The sequence below is a fragment of the Siphateles boraxobius genome, unplaced genomic scaffold, assembly GCF_051911475.1.
Source record: "Siphateles boraxobius isolate OS27281-9 unplaced genomic scaffold, OSU_SipBor_1 6, whole genome shotgun sequence".
NCBI classification, from domain to species: domain Eukaryota; kingdom Metazoa; phylum Chordata; class Actinopteri; order Cypriniformes; family Leuciscidae; genus Siphateles; species Siphateles boraxobius.
In genome coordinates this window covers 8,347,632-8,370,408 of record NW_027509186.1, presented here as the reverse complement: position 1 = coordinate 8,370,408, position 22,777 = coordinate 8,347,632, and the positions used below count along the sequence as shown (strand labels likewise).

The 22,777-nt window shown below is 36.7% G+C and overlaps 4 protein-coding genes across 7 annotated transcripts in view; 1 reads left to right on the top strand and 3 right to left on the bottom strand.

The window, feature by feature from the left end:
• Nucleotides 1-4,872, bottom strand: part of amotl1 (angiomotin like 1) — a 35,320-nt gene extending 30,448 nt beyond the window's left edge. The window contains exon 1 of one of the 2 annotated variants that reach the window (XM_077207601.1): nt 4,631-4,872. The gene's annotated coding sequence lies outside the window, so the exon portion shown is untranslated. Of the gene's footprint in view, nt 1-1,539; nt 1,727-4,630 lie in introns of those variants that run through there. The other variant, XM_077207600.1, reaches the window with a different exon arrangement.
• Nucleotides 4,873-9,635: 4,763 nt separating this feature from the next.
• LOC143715809 (alpha-(1,3)-fucosyltransferase 4-like) lies at nt 9,636-12,673 on the bottom strand. Its single transcript, XM_077207588.1, has one exon. It carries the CDS (start codon nt 12,181-12,183, stop codon nt 11,044-11,046), a length of 1,140 nt encoding a protein of 379 aa, XP_077063703.1. The 5' UTR covers nt 12,184-12,673; the 3' UTR covers nt 9,636-11,043.
• Nucleotides 12,674-12,727: 54 nt separating this feature from the next.
• ankrd49 (ankyrin repeat domain 49) lies at nt 12,728-16,841 on the bottom strand. The gene is made up of 3 exons (XM_077207589.1): nt 16,696-16,841; nt 16,057-16,268; nt 12,728-14,031 (listed from the first exon to the last, which is right to left on the bottom strand). The coding sequence occupies exons 2-3, from the start codon at nt 16,264-16,266 to the stop codon at nt 13,579-13,581; spliced, it is 663 nt and encodes a 220-aa protein (XP_077063704.1). The 5' UTR covers nt 16,267-16,268; nt 16,696-16,841; the 3' UTR covers nt 12,728-13,578.
• A 379-nt stretch (nt 16,842-17,220) lies between these two features.
• The window catches only part of mre11a (MRE11 homolog A, double strand break repair nuclease), a 42,675-nt gene continuing 37,118 nt past the window's right edge, over nt 17,221-22,777 (top strand). For 2 of the 3 annotated variants that reach the window (XM_077207605.1, XM_077207604.1), the window contains exons 1-6: nt 17,223-17,301; nt 17,569-17,614; nt 17,952-18,084; nt 18,981-19,141; nt 20,345-20,432; nt 21,429-21,570. In XM_077207605.1, coding sequence (XP_077063720.1) covers nt 17,592-17,614; nt 17,952-18,084; nt 18,981-19,141; nt 20,345-20,432; nt 21,429-21,570 — 547 coding nt within the window. In that variant the 5' untranslated portion in view covers nt 17,223-17,301; nt 17,569-17,591. Of the gene's footprint in view, nt 17,302-17,568; nt 17,615-17,951; nt 18,085-18,980; nt 19,142-20,344; nt 20,433-21,428; nt 21,571-22,777 lie in introns of all 3 variants that reach the window. The other variant, XM_077207602.1, reaches the window with a different exon arrangement.

Below are 22,777 nucleotides of genomic sequence, written 5' to 3'. Positions count from 1 at the left end.
TTTACTTGCTTTTTTTAAGGCAATCGGTTTCCTGATATTTTCCTAGTAATGTGAACTCTAATGAGAAGTTAACACAACTAATGATTTTGATTCAACAGTACTTGAGTATACTTTATTGACAAGTTTTCTATACAAATGTTATTAAGTTGTGCCAACTAAAAATAAATACACTACTTTACTTGGACATTTAAGGCAATCCGTTTCCTTACTTTTTTAAAGTAAAGTCAACTTATTACATTTTACAGTGTATCAGCACTGCTCAGCCAATCAAATTCCAGATTCCAGAACCAGATTATAATGGATGGCTGACACACCATGTCAAACACATTGTAATTCAGGAGGAATAGGGAGGAACTATACAAGGATGTTTGATGTCTGTAACCGGAAGCACTTCTGTGGACATTACAACACCTAGAGCCCCAAAGGACATACTCTGGATTGTGCCATTAGAATTTTTATGGTCTGTCATGTGTTTTTGCTATCTTTCATGTAGGCCTTATGTATTCTAACAAGAAACAACAACAACAAAAACTTACAAATAAGAGCCTACTCTAAAATGAAAGTTACCCCTTTTCAAATGTTTTCATTTCATATTAATACTTTTACTTAATTCAGAATAAAAGCCTGGACTATTTCTAATTCCACGAGAATATGGACTATACAATAAGGACACAGAAAAACGATGCACTTTTTGAAATCACTTTCAGAACTATTTTTTTCCAGCTGACGGAGGATAAACCATTGAAAGCCAATCAGATTCACCTGACTTTAAAAGCTTACGCATTTAAAGTGAAATCGCTGCATCGCGTGATTAGAATAAAGCAGATCGTTACCGTTATATTTATAACTGTTTTGAACAGTTGTTGCTTAGTTAAACGCAACTAATCACATACTTTATAATACAATGTGCTCATGTAAAATATCATGTTTTGTCAGGTAGCCTAACCTAAAGTATGCTTTATATAACATATAAATGAACTGTTTTTTGTGATCATTAGGCTATATCATTTATTTTATCTGAATCAATGTGGGTCAGGCACATTTATCACAGTAGGCCTATTCATAGTATCTAAAAAAAAGTTCTATAAATATTAGCAAGACAACATGCGAAATGACAGGAGGAATGAAGAGGGAAACATACCCCAGAAGCCAAAAATAGAAACACTAGATGAACTTTAGCATTACGTAGCCAGCTAAAGTCCCACCGCAGTCCACATTACCGACATGCATGAAACATTACAAGACATTTAGAAGCATATATTCAATTAGTGTCCATGCAGTCAGATATAAAAAATTAAAATTAAAAAGTTGACTTTACTAAGTATAGCTAATCCATTGCATTTGGAAAAAAATCAATAAGCATTATTAATAAATAAATCCTAGCTTGGCACATGCAGATATCTAAACTCTATCCGAGAGCTGGTAAACATGACTCACGCATCACGTTACAGTGATCACATCATCCGCTACATTGAATTCAGAGAGGAAACTTTGACAAACAAGGCAGATAAGCTAGCGAATTTATATTGTCACATTTACCCAGCGAGATCTTGACACAGATAGATCAATCTGTCAACGGGGGAGAGTTTTTGTAAGTAGGGACTCTCTGGAGCTGACCGACGCGCTGCTGCTGAACACATTTGACTGAATTGCAACAATCATGTCCATTCACTGTGGTATGGCAGGAATGTGTGTGTGTGTGTGTGTGTGTGTGTGTGTGTGTGTGTGCCCGACCCGCTAGCCAACATGCGGTCCTGGGTCCTAGCGCCAGTTAAGAATATAAGTGCGTGCGTGCACATTATATTTCCCCGGGGGGAAATATAAAGATTAAAAAAAGGTATATAATATAAGTTTTATAATATGGTAGCTCCCAGAATGCATTTCAGCATTAAGCATGTCACAGTTGTTGAGATGCATACACTGATTATTGATGTCTGTGTGTTTAAATATGGTTGTAGTTCAAAATGCTTTGTGCACTAAAAAAGTATCTGATTATGGTATGTTATTAAAGTATCAGTGTTTATACTACAATATTTAAAAAGCATTTAATTAATTAACAAACTTTTGATCAGTGATTACTCTTGGGTATGTGTGAGATCTGTGACCCTGTTTATTCAATGATGATTATTAAAGCTAAAAACTAAAGGGTCAAAAGACCACCATAATGGTAATTATTGTTATGGTACACTGTTTTTGCTGTTTAACCCTCGTCTGCTGAGATCTGTTAGTGTTTAATGTTCTGTTGGGATTTTAAGGGTTTCAGTTGTCTGAGTTTTGTGGGTCACCATTGTGCTGGAGTAGCTTGTGCTTCAATCCATATATCAAATAACCTATTTTTGCAAATAGTCTATATTATAGTATTTACAGTGGGTATAACAAGAATACACACTCCTGTTAAAATTGAAGTGTTTTGAGAGAGAAAATCATGTGAGATCTTCAATGTAATATTGAAACCAACAAACAAATCAAGTCATGCAACAAACAAATATAGATTTTTAAGTGCTTAAGATGTGCCATGGAATACTGGGAATGCAGTCAACAAGTTCACTTAAATTTTTTTTTTTAAATTACAGTATATTCCAGGTTAATAATTGCATTACTTTCACAGTACTTCTCTTGTATTTAACTGCACTCTCAAAAAATTACTGTAAACAAACAATATCATATTGTATTTCTACAGTACATATGTACCCTACAGTACAAGGTAGTTTTATTTATACTTCTTGGTTTTATCTGTGCTGCTGAACTTATTTTTGGCTCACTTTTAGCAGTTTGTGTTGTTGGTTCACCATTGTTGTGTTTGTAGTAGTGATGTATTGATGTCCGAGCCTCATTAGGTGAAGCATATAAGAAAGAAAGTCTTGTGTTTCAAGATGATGTAACACCTTTCAAAGATAGATGTTTCTCTTATTGTAAAAGATCAATTTACAAACAGTTGTGAATTTGAATTAAGGTATTGGTAAATATTCATGCTAAAATAACACAAAAAAATGAATGCTAAGAACAGTTTGACTTAAACTCATAAACTTATTTTATATTCTAGCTGATCATTGTTTTAACAAATGTTTTCATTTATCACACTTCTGACTTGGCTAGATCAGAAATTTGAAAATGAATATGCATATGGAAGGTACAAGATCCCATGAAAATGGAACACTGATCACTATTAAGGTGACTTCAAAACAATTACATTACTAAACAAAATAATTTCTTAAAGTGGCATCATGGCTAAAGACAACTTTATCATGTGAACTCACAGTAAAACAAGAGCAGTACATTACTGTGATATCAGCATTATTTTACTGTTAATTCACAGTTATTTGTAGAAAACGAGCCAGCATGCATTAATGATATGAAGAATCGTGGTGGTTTAAGGATGATGGGCTGCTTCTTTTCAGATGTGACTGGGGCAGTAGTCAAGAAGGAATCATAAATAGTGCCAAATACCAGACCATTTTGGCACAAAAGGAGAATCACACCATGATGTAAGAACAGGAACAATTTTGTAGTCCAAAAAGGTGATTATTAAAGTGGATGTGCAAAATGTGCAAAAAATATATATATGGTCAAGTCATGTAGTTTGCGCTTTCTTTAAGGCCAGGCCCACTTAACCAAAACAAGAAATGCAACAGCAAAGAAATTTCTTCTTTCACCATGATAATAAACTCAAACACAAATCTAAGTCAAGAAGAAGAAAAATATTTTGGAATGGCCTGGTCTATTTAGTTAGATTTAGTCAGAAAACTTCCCCAGATCCTAGGTCAGTTCACATTAATTTTATAGGGCAGCAGCTTACCGGAAGCCTTAAAGGCTTTGATAGTATCTTCTATAGCTGGAGAAGTTTTCACACAAAATCTTACTAAATCAAACTAAAGTTGTACAATGTACCGAAAATTTTTTTGCATCTTGAAATAAATATCTCTATGTTCTGTATCAATGTGTTGTGTTTGTTTTCTTTTTCTGTTTAGAAGATAACGGAGCCTTTAAATGTCCTTTGTGAAAGCTTTATGAGGCAAAAAAAAGTTCTCACTTTAGATGAGCTCACAAAAATAGTTAACTGACGAATAAATGTTTTATAACTAGGCCTAACTGAATTAATCATGTATTACAGTAGGGATACGTGTTAATATAGTATTAACACAATGACTATTACTGCTTTATAAATGATGAATTAACTATTTACTAATGCTTAACTAATGTTTCATAGCATGCAGTTAATATAAAGTGTTACCGAAATATTTAGTTTCAAGTAATCATATTGAGCAGAGATCCAAACAGTTAAAGATACTCAACAGTGAGCATTGTGCATATATTTATGTGTAAAGATTATACACCCTTAAGCTGCTGAATTTGCTGTCTAATCTGTCGAGCAGAAAAGACACTAAACAGCATTCCACAAATGAAGGTGTTCAAAAAATCTATGCATCATGAACCTTTTATAAAGCAAAATCAAATACTATTTTACACAAGGTAAGGCACTCTCAAAACAATGTTTGCCATCTACATTGTTCTAAAAGACTGTAGAAAAGGCAGAAAAGGGAGGAAAACACATACAAATTAAAAAGTGTTTTCTTCTAGTAGTAGTAATACTGTATCATCTTTTTAAAACTTCTGTAAAAAGGTGTCCTACCTCTTTTCTTGCTCCTCTGTTACTTCTAGTATTGTTGCTGCTGCTGTGTTCAATAATAATAATACAGAGAGGCTACTTTGGGTTTTCAATAATTGTCCTTAAAATGTGAAAAGTTGTTTTCGTCTGGAACTACTAAGAAATTCATGTTTTGTGTGCGAGCACTTATGATGTTGAAATGGCACTGTTGCCTCAGTGCATGCGTCTTGACATGCTAGTCCAAGCCTTTACACACATCCTCTGCCCAGACATGCTAGTTCAGCAAACTCCAAAGGCCTTGGAATGGGAACAAGGGAGTGTGAGAAACAGATGTGGGTTGAGGTAAAATCTGAGACATAAATACAGATAGACACAGACAAAGGAACAGAGACAAAAATGTCAGAGATTCAAATACCTTTAAGTATATAAAAAAAAATACAGAAATTAAGCTTGGACACATTTACTGAAGTTTAATTGGAACAATAGTTTACCCGCTCCACTTTAGTGGTCCTACATGAATACACACACATTGTTTTCACATTGGTTGTCATATCAAAACGATTTATGAAAGTGACCTTTTGATATGAGTAGATATAAAGCAAACCATGGTTTGGCTGATTGATAACTACCTAAAATGTCCTCACAAGTCAGTTTTGGACATGTTTCATGTTGAAATTTGCAAACATTTGGCCTTCAAAACGTGTTTAATAGACCTAAGGATTTGTACCTGTAAAAGCGGTATATAATAAACTTAGAACCTACCAATCACAGAAAACTTTCTTCATTTTTACATTTTCAAAAAAAATCACTTGATTCATTTAATAAGCTGTTTTCCTCATGGGGACCAAAAAAAGGACACAAGGACAAGGACATTTTGTACAAACTTGGAATGTCATATCATACAAACTTGAAATGTCTGAACTTAAGTAAGCAACCACCTGAAATACCTCATAGCAAAACTCTGGCGATAGAAAAACTTCGCTTACAACAAATTAATAATTACAGCAAAGCAAGAAAAACTATATTAGTCTTTGAAATATGCTCAATAAAAAGGAATGCTTTCAAAAATAATGTCAATAATAACATAAACACTAACATAAAGACTGACACGTTTTACTGTCACAAGGCGATCCCAGAGAAACTAAACATGTATAGCTATTTTTTTCTCAGTGGCCATTTTTAGCTGTCAAAGAATTCAATGGGCTCCCACCCTTGACCATAATTACACATTACTCCTTGGGTTTATGCATAGGCGTTCCACATTATGTGTTTTTGCCTCTTTACTTGCCAAACTGCAAACAAAAGAAGATAATGCAGTCTTCAGAATTTGCTGCATTATGTCAGTTTGATCTTTGTGTATAATCTAAATTAAGCACCGTCTAATAATAATTGTAAATGAAACAAAGATAACAGATCTGTGCTATTTGAGGGAAAATGCATTGATTGTATTCTCAAATACAGCTTAATATATTTGCTTATCAATAATACAAATATTTTTCTTTTATGTCAGGTGAATATTATTCAGAATATCCTGAATATACTTAGCAAAAACAACTTTTCAAGGACATATTCAGCAATTTTAAATTTCCTGGCCTTGAATCCTAGATTAACAGCCTCGTCCTTGCACACTGTCAGCTATAATAAAGTGCTGTAAAAGAGTTCACCGAAAAATACAATAAAAGATTTTGTATTTTCTCAATATATGGGTTAATGTATTAGGTGATGGTAAAAGCATTATTTGGAATCATGTGGAAATCATGTGGTTATATTTTCGACATGCTTTATTTGTTATCATTTTTAGCAAAAAGACATCAGAAACATATATTTTGCCACATTTTTCCAACTTTATGAAACTCTCGGCAGACAGCTTTCAGCATGTCGGACATATCGGTACTGTTCTTAGTTCAGTGTGATACTTCAAATAAACACGACGTTTAAATACTGTAGATAACTCACTTTATTACCCACCAACACAAAACAGAACCCAGCGCATGCACTAACCTTTTCTCACCCGGAAGCCCGAAGTGAATAGTGTAGAGGGGAAATAACATGTTAATAACATATCTCCCCATACTTTAAACAAAAAACAAAGAAAATATAAATAAAAAATGTATATATTAAAGAAAACCTATGACAGCTGGATTGTTTAAAAAAGTTTTTTTTTGTAATATTTACAGTTTTTGCTGTATTTTATCTATATTACCACAAATGCACACTACATTAATATTATTTTTACTTGTATTGTTTTGTAATGTACTAGTATGTTTGGAAGCAACCATTTATAATGCCATTATAATAAAAAAAACATTTATAATTAAAAATTATTTTTGTTATTTTTGTTATTGAATCAGAGAGTAAGTACTACCTCTGCTTAATTTCATCTGTATTTCTTGGTCTATATGTCAAAACAAACACTGTATTGTCTTTCTTTTATTATCTCTCTGTTTGGAAAAACATCAATAAAAAGAGTTAAACTAAGAAAACCTATAGGCCAGAGTTACCACAACAAATTAGTTGTTGCATATGCAGTTGAAAGTGTTCAGTCTTTTCAAATGTACTTTCCACAGTCCTTCACAAAGTGCTTTCAATAACACCAGAGCAGACGCTCCATTTTTGGTAAGACAGTCAGCGAGTTGAGTTTATGTGTCCAACCAGAGTACGTTCTTTATCTTTTTACTCTGTATGAGGTTCTTTATGCTGCTTATTTCCAATCAAAGTCAATCTCAGTGACCGGTTTTGTTGACTTAAGGGAATCAAACAGAGAGTAGTTATCTGTCACACAACCAATGGCAGAGCATTCAGCTCATCATTTCCAGTTGTGAGCTCAAAAAAGAGGGTATAGCCAGAAAAATAGCATTATCTATTACATCTGACAGGGCCAGAGTTTCCCTGCCAGAGTACTCCTCACCACACTTCTAATTTTCTTATTGCCAACACAGAGGAGAAAACTTCCCTTCTCCTCCCATGAGACCAATCAATGTGACCAATCTCCCCTTGTGTGCCGCCATCAGGGAGACTTCCCAGGGAAGCCTCACTGAAAACGATCAAGTTTAAAGCAATACTGTTTACCAAACGCTGAAACCTGAGAGTCACTTTTTTAGATTTAAGCTTTCCAATGACCGTATTTGTCTCGTGAATAGACTGGACAGTAGGATCTTTTATATTTGATACTAAGCTGCTTGCATCAAATATAATGTCTGGTTTGTTTTGCAACCCACAGAATGTGTCTTTTTTTGACCTAAGCTGCATTTTTTCAGTCTTGATTTTGTCTTTGGGTTGTACTAGAATATGTTTTCATGCCTGCTTGTTCAAAAAACGCATTTTTTTCACATACTTTACATTATTACAGCTCCTCTTCCCCAGTCTGGTTGAGCGAGTCGTTTTCTATGAAGCCCCTGAAATGATTGGCAGTGCTTAGCACATGTTCGGGAAATGTCACGCCTCAGATGTAAATATTACCGATGGCGTCAATTTTAAACCATTTCGAGCTCGATTCAGACACTGACAATGTTAACGAACAAGAGGATTGTGCTGAACAGATTTCAATGAAAGACTTTGCCAGCATGGATTTCACAGGACGTTTAGGAGTGGTATGTTTTTTTTCTTATAGATACGATGTTATCCACCATTGAATCATATTTTTCGTAAAAGTATGGTAATACAAACGCCTTTTGTACAAATTACATTTTTCTATCCAGCTTCCGTTACAAATCTACGGGGACCAATCACTACCTGGCTTACCCACCTGGAGCGCAATTGGCGGTTTAACACGATGACGATAGAGAAGCGGCCGTCAATCCAATTCCTTTTAAAGGGATAGTTCACCCAGAAATGTGGCACCATTGGGACGGCATCTCTCTGCACTGCACGTGCTCCTTAAAGGCAAATAGGCTGTAGGTTTTCATTGTAACTATTAATAGTAGGCTACCAAACTTGTAGACATTAATAGTACCAAAGAAATGTTTCTCACGTCCAACATGGAACTCAGACTTTAGTATGGGGATCACATCTGTTGAAAAAAGTTTTGTGAGCCAGCCCAAGGAAAATGACATGCGAGTACAGCAATCTTACACTGTTCATCCAACCAGTAAAATACTGCTGGATCTACTTGAGACATTCTTCCACCTGTACTCAGCCTGATTTCTTTCACCTTGTTGTACCAATGCATCTGCAAAGCCATAAACACACTTGTTTAGTTTCCATTTTCCTTTCCTGCTTCAGGAGGGGGGCGGACATATATTTCTCTGCATGCCCTGTAAGAAAGCAGATTTGACAGACTTATTTGAAGAAATTACTGCTAATAATAGCCTAAGAGAGTCGGACACACAGGTTGGGGAATCTTTCTGCAGCTTGTGAATATTTAGCTCTTCAAAACCTCTAGGTACGAGTCATGCTTTGGGCACAATACCAATGATAGTTTCTTTGAGATGACAGACCGATCTAGTAAGGAGACACACTTTTGACCTGCATCATCAACTTCTTCAAAAACATTTGTTTTGTACCAAATCATTATTTCATCCTTTTTGGCAGCATCAAATGACCCACATCCGGCCCACATCTGGCAGACGTGGAAAGATGATCTGGCCCACAGAGTGGAATGACGGATGTCTCACTCTTGTTTGCCAGATTTCGGCCACAAGCAGGCCATAGCAATGCCAGATGTCAGCCACAGAAATCTGGCCACAGAATCTGTGTATATTAAATATGGAGTCATCTCAGCCTTAATAAGCAGAATCACTAAAGGAAAGAAGAGAACAGAAAAAGAGTCGAGCGGAAACACAGATCTGGCAAACAGGAGTGAGCCACCCAAGGGCCGTCATTCCACGCTGTATGCGGGCCAGATCATCTTTCCACGTCTGTCAGATGTGGGCCGAATCTGGGACGTCAAAATGTTGCTATGTGGTGAATTGTCTTTTGTAATGAGTACAATCTTTTTAGTGTTATATGGTGAAACTCCTTTTCAACCTTGATGTAGATACACTCAAAAAAGAATTCATTAACCTTATTTAAATAATAAGTTACAAACAACTTTTTTAATCAACTTGATGTATTTTATTTGAAAACAAATCAGTGTAGATGGGTCAACAGTGTCATTCATAATTATGCACAATATAATAAACAACTCAGAATAAAACTCTGAGTGCCCAATTAAGCACAAGCACTACTCTTCAGCACAATGGTAACCTTAAAATTCAGTAACAAAAACAACTCTAAATGTCCACCTTAACTAAACATTTCCCTTTAATGAAAAGCACATAAAATAACAATTAATCATCCAATTTACTCTGCCCTGACTACTGTACTACTTTGAGACACCACCTTAGAATAATAAGGATCATGTGACTAAAGTCTGAAGTAATGCTGCTGAAAATTCATCTTTGCCTTCAGAAGGAATAAATCACATTTTAAAATATATCAAAACATTTAAAATGTAATAACATTTCACAATAGTATTGTTTTACTTTATTTTTGATCAAATAAATGCATGAATAAAATTAGAAAAACATTTACAAAAATCTTAATTAATCCAAACGTTTAACCGGGAGTGTTTATTTGCCAAATTGCATAAGAATCAATGTCATGACATACTGAAGATAAAAGCTTATTTTAATATATGAATCAGATCTTTTTATATGAATGTGTTCTCCTGAAAAGCCTTTGATAAAAAAAATTGGAGGTAGATTTGGGGAAAGCATTATTCCAGAAAATAGAAGTAACATTTTTGGAAATCTCAGAAGCGACAATCAGGAGACTTGGATGTATCTTCAACAGGATTTTTTATTGAGAACGTACTGTGACGTGCTGCAGTTATCAAGTCCGACCATGCAACACATTGTATTTTATAGGCATTCAGGTTGCAGTCCTTGTCCTTATTAGCCTTACAGCCAGAGATGAAACAGAGGTGAGAAAATAGACCCCCATTTGTCATATCAAACAGACCTTATTTACATCAAATGGCCTGAAGCCTTATGAGCACCAGCATGCCTGGATTCTGTAAGTACCACCTGCTCACAAGAACTAAACGTTTTACACACAGTTTGACTCTCTGAATGGAGATCAAAGACTGACAAAACCCCCTCTCTGGCATCATGTTCATATTGAATGCCCATATTTCACCTTAGATTTTCAAGTAATGTTATGTATGTAGGATCAGCAGAACTTAAACATATTCTTAAATGTGTAATCCCACAGCAGAGAGAACAAAGGGTGAGTGTATTAGATGGGCACAAGAATAGGTTAATTATGAGATTGTATTCAAGATTGTTGAATAAACAAACATACACAATCCATAATAACAGAAAAAAAAATACATTTCACAAACCTACAACATATGTAAGACATTGTGACAGTAGAGGTAACAGTGAAAGAGTATGTCTGTGATTATACTGACACACACACACACACACACACACACACACGCACACTCACAGGGAACATCAAGACTCGAACCAAAGAGCAATATCAGACACTGATTTGTACTGGCGTCTGCTGGCTTGGACAGCTCTACAGGCCATACAGTAATGCTCCGCCCAGAATGACGTCACATGCACGCTGTAGTGACGCCTCCAGTTCAGGTAACGCTGATAGAGGGAGTGGTTTCGGTCCAGGTGTTTGAGGTATGCGGCAAGAGCCCGTGGGCCACTGAAATCCTGAAAGTGTATGAAGGAATCAGCGGGAAGAAAGAGTTCATAATTCTCCCGTGGCGGTCCCAAAACTACTGGCACTGCCCCTGATAAGAGAGCGTTTCTCCACAGTTTCTCCGTGATGTAATCGGTGTGCAAAGAGTTCTCGAATGCCAGGTAGAATTTATACCGGGATACGGTGCGCACTACGCTATCAGATATCAAATCACGCGCATTACGTCCAAAAACATCCACATGTACATATCGCCGGAGATTCCGATAAAATCGCACCCTTTCGTGTTGCTCATTCCAGTTGCTAACAATCCACGCGACGATTCCACGCCTGTGCCGCGCACTCACCTGTGGAGGGTCTCTTTCTCCCCTCCGGGGCTGCAGGTACCCATACGGCAGAAACACGTCCGAGCCTCGACGGTATGACATGGTAAGGTTAAACACCCCATCTAGTCCAATTAAAGAGCCGGAGTGACTCGGAGATTCAAAGTTCATCCAGATCCACTTCTGGCGCGGAGGCCGCGGAACGCCGGGGAGACTCCATTTGCGCATCAGTTCGCGGTGGTGTATGATAACGGCATCAGCGCGGGTATACGCGCTTCTGTTCGTGGTTAGGGTACAATCCTGGATACCATAGCGCAAAGCACAATCGGGCAGGGGATCCCGGTTACCGAAGGGCCTCCACCAGATCAGGAGCGTCACACTGGATTTCTCGGCTCGCAACCCACCGTGCGTGGATGCGTCCAACCGCGACAGGTGGAAATTCGTTAGACTTAAAACGAATAATAATATGGCATACCACACAGCCAGCGCGAAAACCCACCAGTATGACCTCGGAACTATAAACACAACGCGACATTGTTTCTGTCGGTACGCGCTGCTCACCTTTACAGGTATATTTGTATGATTTGTTGTCTGTCCCCGTCTGGAGTGGGTGTCCATATAGTAGGCTATATACTCCTCTGAACATCAGAGATTAAATGCGTTCTTGTATCAGTCCAACTTGTTTATCCGGTTTAGCAAAACAGCTCTAAATATTGACTTTTTTCTTGCATTGTATCTAGGAATTGCTCGTTATTTAGCTGAACGCGCAGAGTGAGTTTGCAACGTCCTTAAGGAGAGTGAGTGTGTGTACTTTACTCTGAGTCTGAATTAGTCTTTACTGTTATATTACAGGTGCGCGACGTGGCAGCGGGGTCAAACCCGGTTCACATCTCAAAGCAGTCTTTGTTTACATCCATGGAGCCACGAGTTTACTGTAGCAATTCACCTACTTCAACATCTCTCCTCACGAGTAGATTGGAAGTTAAAAATACATATTAATGCATAGTTGTGACTGTCCACCCATTTTTGTATATTTTAATGTACTTATTCCAATGTATATTCTCAGTTATTGTAGGTGTGCATTTATTGTTGTAAAACACTTGCTATTTCTAATAGTATTTAAGTTTGACATTGTAAGTATTAAAACAACAATTGTATACGGTTTCATTGTAATTTTTTTATAGTGCCACTACATTTGTTGACAAGAGAGCAAAACATCTGGGTGACCTGTAACAGGACTCAGGATCTCACACACCTTAAAGCCAAACATACACTTTCTCAGTCGTAAAAGCTTTTATGGGTGTTGCCTAAAGATTCCAGAGGACACGGAAGAATTGTATTATTTGACATTCTACACAGAATATTTGTACTTTAAAAATTAATTTGTCACGTTTGCAAGACATAAAATTAATGGCAAAAGTAATTAAAATGGTGACAAATTACAGAGCCTAAATTACATGCAGTACATCCACATATACATGAAATCGTTTGTTCGTTCGTTTATTCATTTATATAGCACCTTACAGACTACCACTGTAGTTCCAAAGTGCTGTACATCACAATAAAAATAAACCAGCAAACATGTAGACATACAAAACATACAGAAAACATCCAAATACACTGTACTAAAAAGCCAAAGAATACAGATGCGATTTTGGTTTAAGTTAAAAATTATATGCATTGATAGTATTTTTAAGACAGTTGTTGAGATAACTGTTGTGTACATACACAATGTTGGGTTAACAAGGACTGGTTCTCCCTGCAAATGCATAATCACATCATGCATAGACAACAAGATGCTTAAATTGTTCAATGATTATAATTACAGTTGTGAACATCTTATTACATGCATGCTGATGCATTACGATCATGAGTCTTTTTTAAAAGTCAAACTCTATTTTCCATAGAAGATTTTTACATGGCATCACCTCAACAATTCATAAGACACATTTTTAAGATTTATGTCAGAAATTAAACACTTGCGCACATCAATATATGTAGTGCACATATGCTTCAATATATGTTATTACAGGGCTCTGCCATCTCAAACAGTCTGTGATGTTCACTTGTGCGATATGCAATGTCATAAGCGGTCTCTCCGGCACCGTTTTTCAGTCCTGCCCGTAGGGTGCGTTGTGAAAGCAATAGCTCAATCGTCTGTCCAGCTGCAGCATTTCCCGCCACCAGTTGTAGTGGTGTGAGTCGGCCCCTTGTCATGGCATTGACCTCTGCCCCCCATTGCAAAAGACAAGAAGCTACAGCGGCGTGACCCCAGCGACAGGCACTGTGTAGCGGCATCCAATGATCGGTCGTTCTCGCATGAAGATTGGCTCCAGCATTTAAAAGAGCAGAGACCACGGAATAATGGCCACCATAAGCAGCGCGGTGTAGAGGGGTGTATCCATCACTATCATGACAATTAGCGAGTGTTGGGTCCAATGTGAGGAGACGTTCTACTGTTGCCAACTGCGAAAGAAAGAAAGAAAGGAAAATACATCAATACTTAACTTCATCTGTCAACGATCAACAACCATTTATAAATATTACTGGTAGTCCACTGTATGAATAATTTTTGGGTATAATATGTCACACACAGTTTACTTAATGGTGGGGTATGTGATTCTCTTTTTTGTCCATTTTTTCAAAATAACTTGAAATCCTATTCCTAACCCACTTACAGCCACTGAGTTAGAAGCACTGAAATGAAAATTAAGCAATTTAATCATCTGTGGAACAGGCAGGACTCTAAAAACTCCAGCCAATCATTTCCAAGACCATCTAAAATCATTGGACAGTAAGTTCGTCAATCAAACGGTCGTACCACACCCCCCTCCCCCCAGCGCGCGTGACCCCCTTCGTGCGCATACTCAAAGCTCGTGACCCATGCGCATCTCGTCAGTAAAGCCGGTTCCATGATTAGTAGTAAATCATCATTACAATCTCTCACACATCTGAGTTTTCGCTGGTGCATGATTGTGCGTCCATGTTCTTCGAATGGGTGGAGTCAGGGCCAGCGTTGGAGGAAAGAAGGTAGGACCATTTGAATTGTGTATTTTCAGAATCTGCCGGTCGTTTCCCAAATCACATACCCCACCTTTAATTTTGCTATCCTCACTTACATAAATGAACTATAGTGTCCTGCACTCACTAGTAAAAAAAAAAAAAAAAATTATATCTGTTGTCTGAATAATTTTTGGATTGACTGTATAAAACAGTATAATGGGTCCATACTTATCGTGACAGCAGCCTAATATACTGGCTATCAAATTATAAGATAATATAAAAAATATCTGTATGGCAGTTTTTCCCTATGGTATAGATGTCAAAATTGTGGCCAGTAAAAATGCTGAGTGGCAAGTAACTTTGAAAAACCACAAACCACAGTGACTGGTGAGCAAAAAAGTTATCGGAGGGGTAGACCCCATGACTTTTGTCGCACTTGAACCACGAATACACAAAACAAATTGAATGGATTCGAGTTTTATCTGTAAAAAAAAAAAAAAGAAAAAAGTAACAAATCTTTCCCTCACAATTGGCCCCAATAGGAATGAGAGAAAGAGAGCGAAACAATTAAATGTCTGAAGAAAGAGCTTCAGACAGCTCATTTGCTCCAAATAGAGCTATAAGGCCATCTAGTGGCTAGAGTCATGAAATATCATGTTATATAAATTTTTTCCACAAGAGGTCGGGAAAGGCACCCAATGTAAGATATTTTGAGCTGAATTAAAAGGTTTAGGCATGAAATTGTGAGTTATTTTGAATTTTAGTTGAATGAATGTGAGGAATGTGCTTAAATTACTATTTATTTTTTATTGATTAAATCTAGTTAAAGGTAAATAAATAAATAAAAATAAAAAAAAATCTTCAAAAAAATTAAATTAAAAACTTTTAAAAATATTATCTAAATGAAATATAATAAGCTTTATGGACAAAAAAAATCTGTATAATTTTAGGGCTTCGGGTCATTTTGATCCCCGAGGGAAGGATAAAGGTTAATGCTAGCACAGCTTGCCATACAGGAACAGTTTCTTCTCACAGACCATTTCGCTCTTAAACAGTTAAATGGCTCCTAACAATGTTAATGAACAAGTCCAATACTCCCACTGTTTAGTGCAATATCTTTGTAAATTCATTCCCATTTATTCATATTATTTACAATACTGTAAATATGTTTATTCTGACTAAACCTATCTGTGTCTTTATACTTTTTTATGTTTTATTCTTAAAATGTATTTATGTGTTTGCACTGCAAGATTCAAAACTAAGGTAGATTCCTTGTTTGTACAAGCACACTTTAAATAAAGCTCTTTCCGACTTTGATTCTGACCTTGAGCGACTACACCCACCGTATGCAACACGGATGTGATGTGACATCACGATTCTCTCGATTTTTGATTCTCCATTTGATCTCCGATTGATTCTCCATTTCATGATCCCTTGAAATAAGAGATTCAGGATTGAAAACCACTGCTCGAGATAAAGATCACTTACTCTATTCTTCTCAGCGGCCCATAATATCAGTTCAGTTGGAGTGTCTTGTAATTGAAGCTCCTGTTGTTGATACCATTCCTCAGTGTGGCAGGTTTCATCCTCATCATCTCCTTCCTCCTCTTCCACCCAGCCGCTCTTTGTCCCCACTGGAATCATGTGGCCATGAGACTCCAGCAGGTCAAGCTGGTTAAAACCTTCTGGAAACTCCATCACTGAGCGAGAGAGATGTGAGATATGAGATATGAGATGTGACACCCAAAAAGTAACATAATTTGGACCCATGGCAGAAGTAAACAGCCTGATTGACAAAAATTATCAAACAACATGTTTTTCATTAACTTAGTAAATATAGGGTTCCCAAGTTTATCAATAATTACAGACATACATTGGTGCTTACAAACAGTGTTTAAATCGTTTAGATGTTTACATCATGTTTATGATATTGCTAGAAAAATAATTAATTCAAACAAGGAGGACTATAGACATACATGATTTAACATGGTGCCACCACAATACCTTCTAATTTAGTGGCTGACAGATCACTTTATATCGATGTTACCCTTTAAACAATTTACTCTTATTTAAACTAGTAAACACTTGCTTTTAATCGAATGACATGGGTTTTTGTTTTTAACTCACCGATTACCAGCTATGTTCACGTTGAGCACACCATTCTATTACCAAAAAGACTGTTATTCTATAATCTTTGCTATTAATAATAGCAAAGGCTAATAATACTTCTTCTTCTTCTTCTTCTTCTTCTTCTTCTTCTTCTTATTTTGTTTAATGGCGGTTGGTAATCCAGTTTAAGGTGTATTTCCGCCACCTACTGGGAGGGAGTGTGAAGCCTCGATAAACGAAAGGAATAAATAAATGAAATAAAATGAAAATGAAAAAAAAAAATCCTTCTAATAAACTCTGTATCTCTTAAATATTTTAGAAGAATATCATACACACTTAACAGTTTCTGTGCATTCTGAAATATAGTATTAACTGTAATGACATTCATTTCCATAGTTTTTCAACACGATGATTTCGCAGCTTTTTTTGACGCTGGGAAATATATTTTCTTGTGCGGCCAATTCGCTTGCACCGACAGAATGTTTAAACTACATTTCCCAGGATTCCAAAAAAAACCTTCCCGCGAGTAAGCGAATGACTTCTTCTTCCGCGGTGGGAGGAGAAGATTGCTTGCATGTGAACGATAGGATTGTCTTGTGAGGAGCAGTTGAATTATTTTGATAGGTAAAGTTATTTTTCTTTTGCTTTGATTTGTTAATGAACAAATCCCATCTAAAACACTTAGCAGCAGCTTTGTCTGGTAAAGTTTTTATAATCAAATCCGCTCTTCTGTGTGAACATCACGCATGTTTAGGAGCCGACTATGGCATGATGCATATATTACTCAGTTTGTAAATGTTCTCTGCATAAGCATATAGGTATAATAACTAAATATGTTTATCAACATATTTTAATATGTCTTTTGTTTCCGTACTTCATCATCATTTTCAGTGTTTCAGTGCAGTTCCCCCAGTATGACATCAGCTGGAAACACCATGTGAGTACATTTATTTTGTAAAAAGTGTTTTTTGTAAACTTTTCGTTAGTTATACCTAGAAAAATAACAGGCATCAACTGGTTGATTGACAAGTGGTTGTGACACTTAAATTCAGCTAGCTTTGTTCACATGATGGCTCAAAAGTTTATGAAAATGTCTGGAACCACATAAACTGTAGGTCTGATGATTGCCGATTAAGTTTTTGTTTTTACATCTCTAAACCTGTATAGTTTATTGTAGCTGTCATGACACTACAACTCATTTACAAGACCCTTTTAATAGTTTTCTGTTTCAGTGATCCTCTTGAATGTTGTAATGTTTATTTGTGTTTTTTTAGTGATGATGAGGAGACATTCAAGATCCTCATTGCCACTGACATTCACCTAGGTTACCTAGAGAAGGATGCTATTAGAGGAAATGACACATTTGTGACCTTTGACGAGATCATGAAACAAGCTGTGCAAAATGAGGTGGGAATTAAAAAATGGATACATATTGTTTGAGACTTTGAGGTGATTTTATATTAATTACATAATTTATATGAAATTATTACACAAATTTACAAAAATCACCCATTACCAATATTCAGAATCTAAAGCCCCTTGCACACAGAGCGTTGATGCCAGAAAATTGACATAGAACTGCTAAGTTGCCTTCTGTGGTAACACAAACATGTTCCAGGATTGATCCTAGGATGGGGACCTAGTACCATTGCTGGGATCAGTCCCGGAACGTGCCTCGTGTGAATTCACCCGCTATATTGCTAAACGCACGATTTTTCATAGCAACAGAAAAAGAAACCAGGAAAACTCGGCTTGTCATGACTCCACTGCTTCAGAGCGGTTATAGTTAATGATATGCTAAAGCCCGCCCGCACATTGTAACCTTGTACCTAATAACAAGGTACAAGGTTACAAGGTAGTTTGTGACGTCAGAAACACCAGCAATTTCAAACTGTGTCTTTGGTTCACTGAACTTTTAAGAAGAAAATATTTAGCAATGGTGTTGACTGATGAATTTACATATGGGTTGTCTTAAAGCATATTAAAACACCACATGTATAAACAACATTAAAAACTTGATTTCCACCACAGGGGGACTTTAAAGTCTCTACTAACGAATTGAATCAGGTGTGTTTGATTAGGGAGACAGTTGGGGGTACTCCAGTACCAGGGTTGGGTTGGTTAAATTCAATAATTATTTTGGAATTTAAAAAAGTTATTCCCAATTCTGATTCACGCACAACCCTGATTCATAAATGCCTCTCTGCACAGATGCATGTATCTGTATAATGTACAGTATACACTTTATGCTTTTTCTCCTTCAACTGATTGTTTTTCATAGTCCTTCTCTCTTTTTCTCTCAGGTTGACTTTGTTTTGCTGGGTGGGGATCTGTTCCATGACAATAAACCATCCCGCAAAACTATGCATAGCTGCATGGAGGTGATGAGGAAGTATTGCATGGGTGACCGGCCAATCGTCTTTGAAATCATCAGTGATCAGGCTGTCAATTTCAGCCACAGCAAGTAAGACTAAAGCTTTTTTGGTATCTTGGTCAGAAACATTGCTTACTTAAGTCTTGACATGCAAGTCCATTCTTGTTTTCTTTTCACCTTATTATATGCATAGTTAAACCAAAATGAATATTGTCATTATTAACGTGTATGTGGCATTGTTTTAGATGTGGACGTGAATGTGGGCTAGGCATGCTTTGGGAAGGGAAATATTATCTGTCGACAGCCATAGTCAATATGAACTGTCGTTGTATGGCACTAACTAACTACATAAAGCAAGTCCAAAATTTAATTTGGATTGAGTTGGATTTGACAGACAAGGACATACAATAGAGGGAATGCGCGTGACGTCACCGTCAGCTGGAGTGATTGAGGCCACGCGAACTGAGTGGCAAAAAGACTGAGCGACAGCATTGGTTTTCAGCGTGAATGCCTTGAAAAACACAAAAAACACATCTAAAACGGGAACGAGCTTTGCGATTGACTGTACAACTACATTTGACAAGATTCCGGGGTATATTTTTACAGATTGCCGAAAGCTACAGAACAGAGAAGCAAATAGATCGCTGCAATTCATAGAAACAACTGGACTCCAGGCAGCGAAAGGTGGATTTGCAGTTATCATTTTTGTGTCAATATGCTGAATTTAGTGGTAAAATCATTCTCTATATATTGTATTGTTATATATTACAGTGACAACTCATCAATCAAATATTTACCACTGTATATTCTGTATAATTTGACATTTTTAAAATAAACACTGACAAAAAACTATACAAGTTTTAAGTCTAGACGATATGATGATATATATACCATTGATATAAGTGATAACCTGGATTTAGACCTGCCTATATTGTATTTATATAAAGCGTTCACAGGCAAATTTGCTGTATGTATTTCCCCGGTGTCAAAATCAGGCACAAATAAATGTCAGGAAACACGATTCCTAGCTGCATGTCAATATCCATTGATCACTGGATCTTTAGTAAGTTGTAAGGAACACTATATTGAGTCCAATCTTTAGTTTAAATTGATAATCTTTGTTTTACTTGCGTTTTCGCAGTTTCTCCTATTAAATCCAGTCACGCAGCAGCTCTTCTGCCACTCAGTCCGGCTGAGGGGGCGTGTTCCGGCGGGAAAGTGACGTTAATGCATTCCCTCTATAAGATATGAGAATACTCAAGGACACATGATGTCCTTTTGTTATTTTGTCAGGTTTCCATGGGTGAACTACTTGGACAATAATCTCAACATTTCCATCCCTATCTTCAGTGTGCATGGTAACCATGATGACCCAACTGGGGTAAGAGAATACATCAATTTATTAGTTGACTAAAATGATCATATTGTGTTTTTAATGGGTTGTGTGTGCACATAGAGAGTAATGCAGCCTCAGGCGTGCTTACGGACAGCCCACAGTCCATGTCCATGAACTATCTGTTGCATATTGCTCATAAAACTTTAAATTACTTTTGTTGGGGAAATCAGCTGCTAACAGGTCTGCAGTACAGGCTTTTGGTTGTACAGTGTAACATTGTAGTACAGTAGATCTTAAAGTCCCCCTGCAGTCAATCATTTTATCCCTTAAAACTCGTCTTTGATCACCAAAATGTAATAATAATCAACAACTGAAAAATAAAGTTAGGCAGACCTCAAAACAGTATGAGGACTTCTGATTCTCAGCTGTAGAAAGTAATTGTGTATTTTCTTTCTTTATGTGTTAAATTGGCCAGTAAGATGCAATTTAAATGTTGCAAAATTAGACGGTCATTGGATAAATGCTGCGATTATGTCCCTGGGTATGGGCTGGACTCCGGGCTTCTGCATGATGATTTGAGGGTCTGTCAAAAGACTGCATCTCCTTTTGATTGACAGCTATTTTGTACTATAAAATGTTGCTGACACTGAAGCTATTCGAGCTCAGTCACATCGCAGATTTTGCAAGTGTAGTCGAAAGACAAACTGCTGCAACCTATTTCTTGGTATTTGCTTGGTGAAATTGCTAGCCAATTTTCATCATACATTTCACACAAATATACACCACATTCCTTGTTTCAGTTTAACCTAATTCCCACATTTCCTCCGTCGAGTTTAATATCTTTTTTTTAGATTGTTTGTTCATTCATTCATACAGTAGGCTAGGCTAGCGTCGTAGGGGTGAACTAGCCAGCTAGCAAACTGCACACGGTTTAGGCCGAAAATGAGCTTTCCCTCTTTAAAAGACCAGCAGCCGCCACTGCTTCGTTCCTTCCAATCTTATTTTTTTGTTTTTGTGTTTGGCTTTGTATGTGTGTTCCAGGCTGATGGTCTATGTGCTATAGACCTGTTGAGCTGCGCTGGTCTGGTCAATCATTTTGGCCGCAATCATTCAGTGGAGAAACTTGAGGTCAGTCCAGTTCTTCTGCAGAAAGGAAACACCAAGATTGCACTCTATGGCATTGGTGAGTTTATAATATTCAGCAATGGGGTGTAAGTTACATAAAATAAAGAGTTATTTATCTACACATTTTATACAAATAGAAATAAAACAAACATTGGGAAAATACAGATGTGGCCATTGAGAATGCACTTCAAAGGGAAAGGGATCCTGTGATTGCATGCAGTAATACGCAGGACAGCAAGGGATGCTCTGGCACAGGAAACATGTGATCAGTGGGGCAAGTCATGCTCATTCTTACTGTGGTCTAACTGGTGTTACACGGTATTCTGTCATACACAGATTACATTACTTGCCCACCGCTGCACCTCTCCCACTGTCGTTTTGCTTTTTTAGAGAAAAACATTTAGTTCAGGTGGACAACGGATGCTAAAATTACAATTTATTATAAATAAATTTATTATTTATTATAAATAAATCTGTTTAGAGAGTACGGTGTCATCTTAGCGGCCCCTAATTTAATAACAAACTATCATTTAGACGGAAGTGAATCAATCAAAACTAACTTTAGCTGGAAAAAACATTTTTAAGAACCACTATAAAACTAAACCAATCTCTGTTACCTTAAATTATATGTTTATCTCTGTAAAGCTGCTTTGAAACATTCTACATTGTTAAAAGCGCTATATAAATGAGGATGACTTGACTTGACTAAAACAATCATAACTTGATATTTTTCAACTGAAACCAAATTCTATCTGATCAGTAAAATCTTATTAATGAATGAATGGTAACATTCAAAACTCAAATTTTTTGGTGCGTTTTTACTTCTTTTACCCCTTTTCATTCATTTTAAAATGAAGAAATTCTTTGAAATTTGTGTGTGGGAGCGGCTTGGTTCATAGTAAATGCTGATCCTTACAAACTCCATCTCTGCATGTAGCTTATAATGTGCATTTGAGAATACAAAGTGCTCTAGTTTTCCTTTTTCACATTTGGCCAATTACTTTTTCACAGTGGTCAAATAATGAATTTTTCACATTTTTATGATAAATCCCTATATATACAGATGGGGCGAAGTCTGAAGATCAGACTCTTGGCGATCTTATGTGCCATCTCTCGCTATGCTTTCCAGTCTTTTGCTTTTTTTTTCAGCTGTTCTATGCCTAGTTCTGTGTCACTCTTGTTTTTGGCGGCCTCTAACTTTGCTAAGCATCATTTAATTTATTCAATTAAGCTGTTTGCATCACATGAGCGAAGTATATGAGCCG